We start from the raw sequence: 9930 nt of genomic DNA, 5'->3' as shown, positions 1-9930 counted from the left end.
GGTGTCGGTATAGGGCGGGCGGGGTCTTCAAGTATATTCACATATGCTTCATAAAAGATTACTTTTCAATACATCCATTGTCCAGGTTTGTTTTGTTCTTGCAAATGTGAAATATTCTTTAGGTGAAGCTCTTTATATGTTTCATTACAGACACTGACTACTACAACTATAACCATAGTTTTATTTTGTGCACATGAGACATCAACATCATTTACACTATATGAGCCCTTACGACTACAGAAGATTAAAACGAGTGAAAGGAGTTTAGTGTGTGCATGGGAAATTTGGTCCGTTTATTCAGACGTCTTATTATTTGTTGTAATTAGGGATGTCCCGATCGCATATTTATGCACCCGAGTCACCTGATTTTGAGAATCTGCCAACACCAAGTTGCAATCCGATACACATTTTTCATTGCATCACCTTTAGCGCCATACTTTTAATCACTCTCTATAACATTCATATAATTCATATGAGTGAATACACTCAAACTCACTCGCGCTGCCGGGAACAGCGTTTTAGACATAGACACTTTTGTGCCTATGATCGTCGAGCTCCAGAGCCTTTCTCTCCCCAGATCAGAGCTGCAAACCTGTCAATCATTGTAAACTTTATGTAGCTAACTCCAGTGCACTGCGGACCAAGAAAAGCAGCAGGAGGGGAGTAAGAGACTGTACGAGCATGAATCAGAAAAACACATTATTGAATTAAAAACCCGATCCTTTTTACCCGATTCCGATCTTCTGAAAAATGGCGCGATCAGCTCGATTTCCGATCACATGATCGATTCGGAACATCCCTAGTTATAATTTCTTTTTGCTTGAATTCAGCAGTGATATTAGTTAAGCCCCTGATAAAATAACATTGACCACGAGTTTTGTTTCAAAACCTTTGTCCAGATCAGGGGTGAAAGTGGGCTGGAACGGTGTTCCGGAATGAGATTTGAGGCCGGAACGCTGTTACTGTATGCGGTGCTTTGATCCCGAAAATATGACGGCAACTGTCAAAACCCCATGTTTGAAAAAAAAAACCCTGGCACGCTGCCAAACACGCATCTCCAATTACAAAAATCTACTAATGGCAGATTTATATACACAAGTGTTAACAACAAGCTTAACAAAGAGTGTGTTGCGTAATCCATTTCCACCGAGATTTAGTATTCATTTATTTATTCTACGGCGCAAGAGCATAGGTTTGGTCTCAACATTGGTCGGGACGAAATAACAGTATAACCTGCATGCACACTTTTTGCTGGGGACTAGACATTGATAAGACCAAACAGTTTGGGTGAATTATGGTCAGGGATACATTTCTCACGAATATGAACCTAAATAATTGATGGCTAAATGATCAATGCAAAATAAATCTGTATCGACTTCTCCTAACTTTCATATGTAATCAAGTGAAACATCGTCCGATTCAAACCTTTCTTTTCAAAAACTACTAAAGAAACATTTTGAAACTTCCAGAATAAATGTCTGGATTTTTTTTTTTTGTTTAGCAAATTTAAGTTGCAATATTTGAACAGAATTTAAATTTTATTACATACACAGTAATCTCTTAACTATCCAGGAGTGCAAAAAATAAACAATTGTCTTAAGACCACTCAACATTGTCTGTCAAAGTAAAGAAATGAAATACAACTGATAAAAACGTCTTAGTTAAGAATACCAAAAATAAATAAAAATGGAACCTTCCTTCAGGTAAAACACTACTGCTTTTGTCCACAAACTCAACAAAAAAATGAAAGCTCCTTTGCGCTGCTTTAAGACCACATAGATAAGATAAAAATACAAACTGGGGAGAATAAACCTTGGTTCACTACATTTCTCACAGTTTAATCAACTTTAACACTAGAAAACATACTATAGGACATTTCTCTAAGCAGCTTCTTACTCGAGTTTTGCAGGTTAGCGAATTGATACAGTTTAATGTTATGCTAAATCTGATATAGGTCGGTCTTCCCCACCTTCGCAACACTGACATCTTTTTACATTATTTACAGTGGTTGCTGCTGCTGCTGGCCCCAAAAAAATTCTAATATCCCTCGTCTTCGAAGGGGTCGGAGGAGGCGGCATGTTGTCGACATGTTGTGCGTGTGGTTGTGTGTGGTGGTGGTGGGATGGGGCGGGTCATGTCGTCAGCCAATCAAATGTGTGTTTGAGGGAATAAAATAGACTGGAACATTCAGCAAGTAAAAAGGGGTACATATCAGCCTGAACTTAATGAACGTAATTCACTTAATAATGGTAGAGTCAATTCTATCCATACAACATATGGAAAGACAATCTAAATTACCTATATAACGGAAGTAATTATATAATGCAAATAAGGTTGCTTAAAAGTTGGTGGGGACAATTTGAGCCCCCTGAAAAGTTGGTAGTGTCATGTCCCTATGCAAATCTACATCCTTGCTACGTAGTTCTTCCCAGCGTTTCTCTGTATCTGACATGTCGTGTCGCCCTGCAAATGCAGGCAGCAAAAAAAAAAAAAAAAACCTTGGACTGCCGTCCGTTCAGTTGGCTGACATACTGACATGTGATCAGCATGGATAGTTAGTTCTGATTGGTTCAAATGCAAGTTTTTTTGGAAGAACTAATAAAGGAAAAATCAAGCTTGTTAAATTAAAGGAATGGAAAATTGATCAAATCTTTAAGAGAAAGGAAAGAGTTGATGAGGTTTATTTTACGTAGTTTATTCGGGAGGTTCAGAACATCTTCCACGTTAATGTGCACTTTGGACTTATTTTTGTTAATTTATGTAAGGCTACTTCTTTATTTTCTTAAGTTAATGTTTGCTTTGTCGTCAAAATATATTCCATTTTACTGTGCATAATGTAAGTCATTTCTACTTAATTTTTGTTAATATATGTTACTTATATCTTTTTTTTTTTAAGTCAATGTTTACATTATCTTCCATTTTAAAGTACATCCTATGTTCACGAACAGTTAAAATGGAGGTTTTCCTTTTAGATTTGAGGAAATGGGCGGGGGGGGGGGGGGGGGGGATTGATGGAGTTTTAGATTGAATTTGTAAATCTGTGAAAAAATACAATTTTGAATGGAAATCAGTTTCTCATTTATGCCTTGTTCCAGTGTAACGCAGTAGCCTAATGCATGTGTGAAAACTTTCATTCATTCATTTTCTGATCGGCTTATCCACACGAGGGTGACGGAGGCGCTGGAGCCAATCCCACCTAACTATGGGCAGTATGCGTGGTACGCTCTGAATCATTTGTTTTGGTGGTAAGCAGGTTCTCTGAAGGGGCATGCTCTACTTTCACCGTGATGTGGCCAAAGACAAAAGTGGCCTTTGGTTCCATTGTCAAAGCAGAAAACGGTAGTCTACCGCCCTCCTGCGTTCGACAGGGAACCTGCAGGAACTCAATCCTCTTGCCTTCAACACAGGGGTCTTGCGAAGTGGAACAGGATGGAGCGGCCACTTCATGGACACACAGTTTGCATATATTTACACCAGAGTGATGCTTGAAGTCGGTACTGATGGTGAAAATTGGAGAGCAATACTGGGAGTTGTCCGAGCTGGAGGTCATCCCAGGACGTGTGGTAGTGAGTCTCCGGGTGTCTACCTCGCCTCCCCAGCTGATAATGCTCCCTATTCCAGCTCTTAACTTCTGGCTCAGTGCCTGCAGAGCTGCCTGGAAGCGCTTGCTGAGCAGAGAGTACATCAAAGGGTTAAAGTCAGAATTGAGCAGTACAAGAAAGTAGGAAATTGTCAGAGCGCAGGGAGGCACTAGGGTGCTCTGACGAGAAATTGCAGTTTCTGTGGCCTGAATGAGTGCAATCCCAATGTAAGGGGTCCAGCAAAGGAAGAAGGCTAAGATGACCCGAAAGAGACGAGCTACTCCTTGATAGTGCTGTTGGAAGTCCTGCGGGCGCTGGGGAGTAGACAAAAAGGAGAAGACCCCCTCGACCAATCCTGATTGAGCAGGTACAACCTCAGACACAAATTGACCAGTTAGGTGACAGACGAGTACGGAGGGGTCATGCATAGAGGGATGGAACATGGCTTTTGGATTCCTGCCGCATTGCATCGAAGCCTCCAAGCTGCGGACCCTCCTAACATGGTTACGGGCGACCTTGACAATGTTCATATAGCAGAAGAGGATAATGACGGCGGGCATGAGGTAGGAGAGGATAGTCACGGTGGCAGTGTAGCTGGGGCTGCTGGCCCAATCCACTGTGCAGCTGTACACAGGAGCCATGTAGGTCACTGAGCTCCAGCCCAGCAGCGGGGGAGAACTGGTGGCCATGGCCTGCACCCAGATCCACAGGACCACCAAGCACTTTCGCCACAGGGTCCAGCGGGAGTTGTAGTGAAGGCAGTCCATGATGGAGTGGTAGCGGTCTAAAGCGATGGCAGCCAGTGTGAGAACAGACGCTGTGCAGTAGACAGAGGAGGTGTAGGCCACAAACAGACAAAGGTTCTGTTTAAGGAGGAAAACAATTAAAGCATGAACTCATAGGAAGACAAATTTAATCGGTTTCTTACAAAACATTCGGCCCATCCAGGCTTCACTAGGGATAAAGCAACAAAGGGCATGACCCCGAGGCCCACGAGGAGGTCACTGATTGCCAAATTTATGATCAACACTGATGTCACATGGTGCAGTGTCTTGGTCGCGGCCACTAGGATAATGACAAGAAGGTTACCTACACAGAAAAACACACACATTGTTAGACAAGGGCACTTTCAGTTTGGATCAGGGGTGGGAACCTCTTGGTACCTCACGATCAGGCCCGGCCCAGCCTATATGCAGACGATGCAGCTGCTTAGGGCCCCTGACCACTAGGGGGCCCCCAATCTGGCAATTGTTTAATTTATATTCTATTTTGTTTACTACAGTTTGCTTTATTTGACTTTTGTGAGTTTTGATACTTGATTACAAGCTTAAAAAAATAAAAGTTCTTCCTTAACTTCTTTCTTTCCTCTTTTAGAAAAAGGTTTGGCGCTATCTACTGTAAGTACTGACAATCATTTGGGGTGAAAAGTTTGAAGTATGCAGTGCAACAAAATCTGATTAATATACAAAATATGGACGTATGGGTTGGATTGCATGTATGGGTTTCACAGTACACTGTGATGAAATAGTGGGCCAAAAATATGGGCCCCTTTGCATTATTTTGCTTAGGGCCCCCAAATGGCCTGGGCCGGCCCTGCTCACGATATGATACGATTTGCAATACAAAGCTCATAAATAGACTTCATAATGGTATTGACGGGTCAGATCGGTCATGCACTGCGCCTCGCATTGAAGTCGGGGGCGCCCACATCAAGAAAAGCTATTCACAAACACGCACGCAGCGATTTAACGCCAGATTTCTGTTGAAAAAGTACAAAAGCTGTACTGCATACAAACAGGAAGGATTGTCTCAGGAGTGATTTGTTCAAGGATCCAAGGTAATTATTATATTTTTCGTACCATGCATGCATTTTGAAACGTGAAAAAATTCAGTGAGAGAAATTAGCCACTACGGCATTGGCATCATAATTCGCAATATTTATGTAAAGTAAATGCTAACTGTATGTTTTCTTTCTTTGCTTTTAACCAAGAATTGAGACTGTTTTACGTTCATTTCTATAAAGAATTCGGGGATTTAAGCATTTATTCACAAGAATTTCCACCAGGAATGCTCTGTTTACATAAGGCTGCCGCTAGCTACATTCACTAACAGACTAACATTATATTTCGACATATTTACGTAAAATAAATGCTAACTGCACGTTTACCAAGAATCGAGACTGTTTTAGATCCATGTCCATAAAGAATTTGGGGATTTAAGCATTTATTCACAAGAATTTCCACCAGGAATGCTCTGTTTACATGAGGCGCCCGCTAGCTACATTCACTAACAGACTAGCATTATACTTCGACATATTTACGTAAAATTATTGCTAACTGCACTATTTTCTTTTGCTTTTAACCTAGAATCGAGACTGTTTTATGTCCATATCTAAAGCATTCGGGGATTTAAGCATTTGTTCACAAGAAAAGCTGTTTGTCTGTGATTCCACTTGGTCAGCTTTGACGGCCTCACCAACAATGCAGGCCCCCTATTTATCGGCCCCGCGCCCTGTCATTATATAATCAAGTCTATGGCTCATAATGACGATGATCTCGCGATATGGCGATTATCAATACTTTGGTCAGGAAATCATTCTAGGATATTCTACAAAACAAGAAATAAACAAAAACATGTTTTTGGCATGAGTTAGATGAGTTTATCACTAGTAGACGTCCAATTCGTTTGAGCTGGGAAGGTGGTCATCCCTCCCACCTCAAATGAATTGGACGTCTATGGTGGTCAATGGCACCCGATGAGTTTAATTTTGGCCCCTTTCAAGCCATTTGCTGTTGATTTTTAGTCACTTCCTTTTGATTTTGGGGCATTTATGGGTCACTTACTGTTGATTATCGGATACAGAATAGGAAGTGACCCAGGAATCTCACAAAATGAACAGGCAGTGATTTAAACTCAACAGAAATTGACCTGTAAATGCCTAAAAGGAACAAAAAGTGACCTGTAAGCCCCCCAACGATATGTCAATTCTTGGCAGGAGCATATCGATAACCTTTTGGGATACAAAGTATTACCATATATCACCGTTTAGATATTTTTTCACACTACTAGTGTGGATACTGTTTTAGTTAATGCAGCATTGACCCATTTACAGTGGTATGAAAAAGTATCTGAACTTTTTGGAATTTTTCACGTTTCTGCATAAAATCGCCATCAAATGTCATGATCTTTGTCACAATCACACAGATGAAAAAACTGCCTGCTTTAACTAAAACCACCCAAACATTTATATGTATTCATATTTTAATGAGGATAGTATGCAAAAAATGACAGAAGGTGGAAAAATAAGTAAGTGAACCATCACATTTAATATTTTGTGGGGCCCCCCTTTTCAGCAATAACTTCAACCAGACGCTTCTGTAGCTACAGATCAGTCTGGCACATTGATCAGGACTAATCTTGGCACATTCGTCTCTACAAAACTGCTTTAGTTCAGTCAGATTCATTGGATGTCTGGCATGAATCGCTGTCTTGAGGTTATGCCACAGCATCTCAATGGGGTTCTTTGACTTAGCCACTCCAGAACGTGTATTATGTTCTTCTGAAACCATTCTGAAGTTGATTTATTTTTGTGTTTTGGATCATTGTCTTGTTGCAGTATCCATACTCTTTTTAGCTTCAACTGTCTGACAGACGGCCTCAGGTTTTCCTGCAAAACATCCTGATAAACTTTTGAATTCATTCTTCCATTAATGATTGCAAGTTGTTCAGGCCTTGAGGCAGCAAAACAGCCCCAAATCATGATGCTCCCTCCACCATGCTTCAAAATTTTCCTCCACACATGACGTTGTGTGTTACTCGCAAACAATTCAACTTTGGTTTAATCAGTCCACAAAATATTTTGCCACAACTTCTGTGAAGTGTCCAAGTGCCTTTTTGCAAACACTAAACGAGCAACAATGTTTTTGTTTTTTGTGTGGCAGTGGCTTCCTCTGTGCAGTCCTCCCATAAACACCGTTCTTGGCCACTGTTTTACATATAGTTGATGAGTGCACAGAGATATTGGACTATGCCAGTAATTTATATAAGTCTTTAGCGGACACTCTAGAGTTCTTTTTTACCTCTCTGAGTATTCTGCGCTGAACTCTTGGCGTCATCTTTGGTGGACGGCCACTCTTTGGGAGAGAAGCAACAGTACCAAACTCTCTCCATTTGTAGACAACTTCTCTGACTGTCGATTGATGAACATCCAGACTTTCATAGATGGTTTTGTATCCTTTCCTAGCTTTATACAAATCAACAATCCTTGATCGCAGCTCTTCAGCCAGCTCTTTTGACCGAGCCATGATGCACATCAGACAATGCTGCTCATCAAGACAGTTCTTTCCAGGTGTGTGTTTTATAGTAGACAGGGCAGCTTTAAACCACTCATCACTGATTGGGCACACACCTGATTTAAATTGTTTGGGAAAAATTGGTTTAAATTGCTCATTAAGTCTCCATCGGTAGAGAGCTGACTTACTTATTTTCCCCCCTTCTGTCATTGTTTGCATGCTATCCTCATTAAAATATGAAAACTCATAAATGTTTGGGTGGTTTTAGTTAAAGCAGACATTTTTACATCTGTGTGATTTTGACAACGATCAGATCACATTTAATGGTGATTTTATGCAGAAATGTGAGAAATTCCAAAAGGTTCAGATATTTTTTCATACCATTGTAAGTTCAGTTGCATTGATTTTCTCACTTGAAATTAATCATGCATCTCTAACATATCAGTCACCCACATCTCTCAAAAATAGGTACACAAGCAGAAATTCCAATTCTTCCATTACGAAATACAAATTAAATTTCAAAATACAAATTAAATTTCTGGCTCACAAATGACTTTAATACAGTTTGATTAAAAAAAAATAATAATACTGCTGTAGTTGTAGGTTGCAGTGAAGTTAACTCATTGCCTGCCATTGACGGCAGTGGACGTCCAATCCCATTTTGACAGTGAAAATGAATGCGATGTCTAGTGCATTCAGTACATTTGGAAGATGAGCATTCACAGCCAGTCCTCCCAGTTTAAATGAATTGGATTTCTATCTTGAATCAATGAAAGGCAACGGTTTAATTGGGATCCTATACAGCAGGGTTCACTAAATACGGACCTTGGAGCCACTTTTCCTGTCGTGTTTCCACGTCCATCATTATCAGACTTCTGGAGAGGTTGCTGATGACATGATCATTTGATTCAGGTGTGTTAGGGGAGAGAGACGTGGAAACACGACAGGATAGATGGCATCGAGGTCCAGATTTGGTGAACCCTGCTATACAGTATAGCCTATGTTGTTACCTTGACTAGGCGAATAAATATAAGTCTACAAGAAATCCATGCACTTCAGTTTGACAGCATTCAGTATTGCAAACAAAATATGAAAACAAAGTCCTTACCATAAAAATGACAGCATATTTACTTGAGTTGATTAAACACGTTTAATTGCATAGGTTTACTCAATGAATTGCTTGCTTTTCTTCAATAATTAAAATTGATATTCTTGGCATATTATAGTTTTTAATTATTTGGATTAGATTTACATGATTATAATATTTCTTAGGCGTGAAAAAATATAATGACCCTCGGATGTGCTCTACCTGTCACCGATCCCAGAAACATCACCACAATGAACACGACCAGTAGCGACTGCATCCGCGCAGACACGCAAGTTTCCGAAACACTTGTTCGGCTTGAGTTGACGGCAGCCGCTCGCAAGCAGCCCGGATCTAACACGCCGCTGTCCAGGCCCTCCATGTGCCACTATGATTAAAATACGCTTTCTTCTATCGCTGGCGCTGAATGGCGTCAAACGCACACTGCGCGATGAATCAGAAATATTCAAAGGTATACTGAAGCTATTGTTTCGTATTCGTCATAACTGCCAGATGAACCGCCTATACATGTGGGTGTAGGAGCAGGGGCGTCACTAGACCTAATACAGTACTGGGGCACAGGCACGTGCAGGGGGGGCGGAGGGTGCTTGAGCACCTGCCCCTTTGGCCGCACATGCCCAAAGTGCCCCTTTTGACTGGGCTTTTTTCTTTATTGCATATGTATGTGCTGGCCGGCTGTGCAGGCACGCCACCACGTACTTTACTTGAACACTAAAAACACTTTAAAAAAAACCAAATTTTTAAACATCTGCGTGCCGCTAAAACGGCATAACCCCCCCTGCATGCCCACTAGCTTATCGGCCTGGCTAGTTTCGGGCCACTCGCAGGCCATTACACCGTTCTCTGCGCTGGGGCGGGGAGAAACCGCCCCGTCGCTTCCGCGTTGCGTCGCAGCACTCCGGAGGGACCCCAATGTCACACCCCCGCCCCGGAGGTCGGCCGCCGATCGCTT

At 41.4% G+C, this 9930-nt stretch overlaps 1 protein-coding gene across 1 annotated transcript; it reads right to left on the bottom strand.

Annotated features, from left to right (window-relative positions):
• Positions 1–3055: 3055 nt before the first annotated feature.
• Positions 3056–9339, bottom strand: LOC130923238 (5-hydroxytryptamine receptor 1D). Its single transcript, XM_057848781.1, has 3 exons — positions 9183–9339; positions 4510–4670; positions 3056–4444 (listed from the first exon to the last, which is right to left on the bottom strand). The coding sequence occupies exons 1-3, from the start codon at positions 9337–9339 to the stop codon at positions 3197–3199; spliced, it is 1566 nt and encodes a 521-aa protein (XP_057704764.1). The 3' UTR covers positions 3056–3196.
• Positions 9340–9930: the final 591 nt, after the last annotated feature.

Source organism: Corythoichthys intestinalis, chromosome 10 (assembly GCF_030265065.1).
Source record: "Corythoichthys intestinalis isolate RoL2023-P3 chromosome 10, ASM3026506v1, whole genome shotgun sequence".
Lineage (NCBI taxonomy): Eukaryota > Metazoa > Chordata > Actinopteri > Syngnathiformes > Syngnathidae > Corythoichthys > Corythoichthys intestinalis.
The sequence above is the reverse complement of the archived record's forward strand: the minus strand, read 5'-3'. Positions and strand labels throughout refer to the sequence as shown.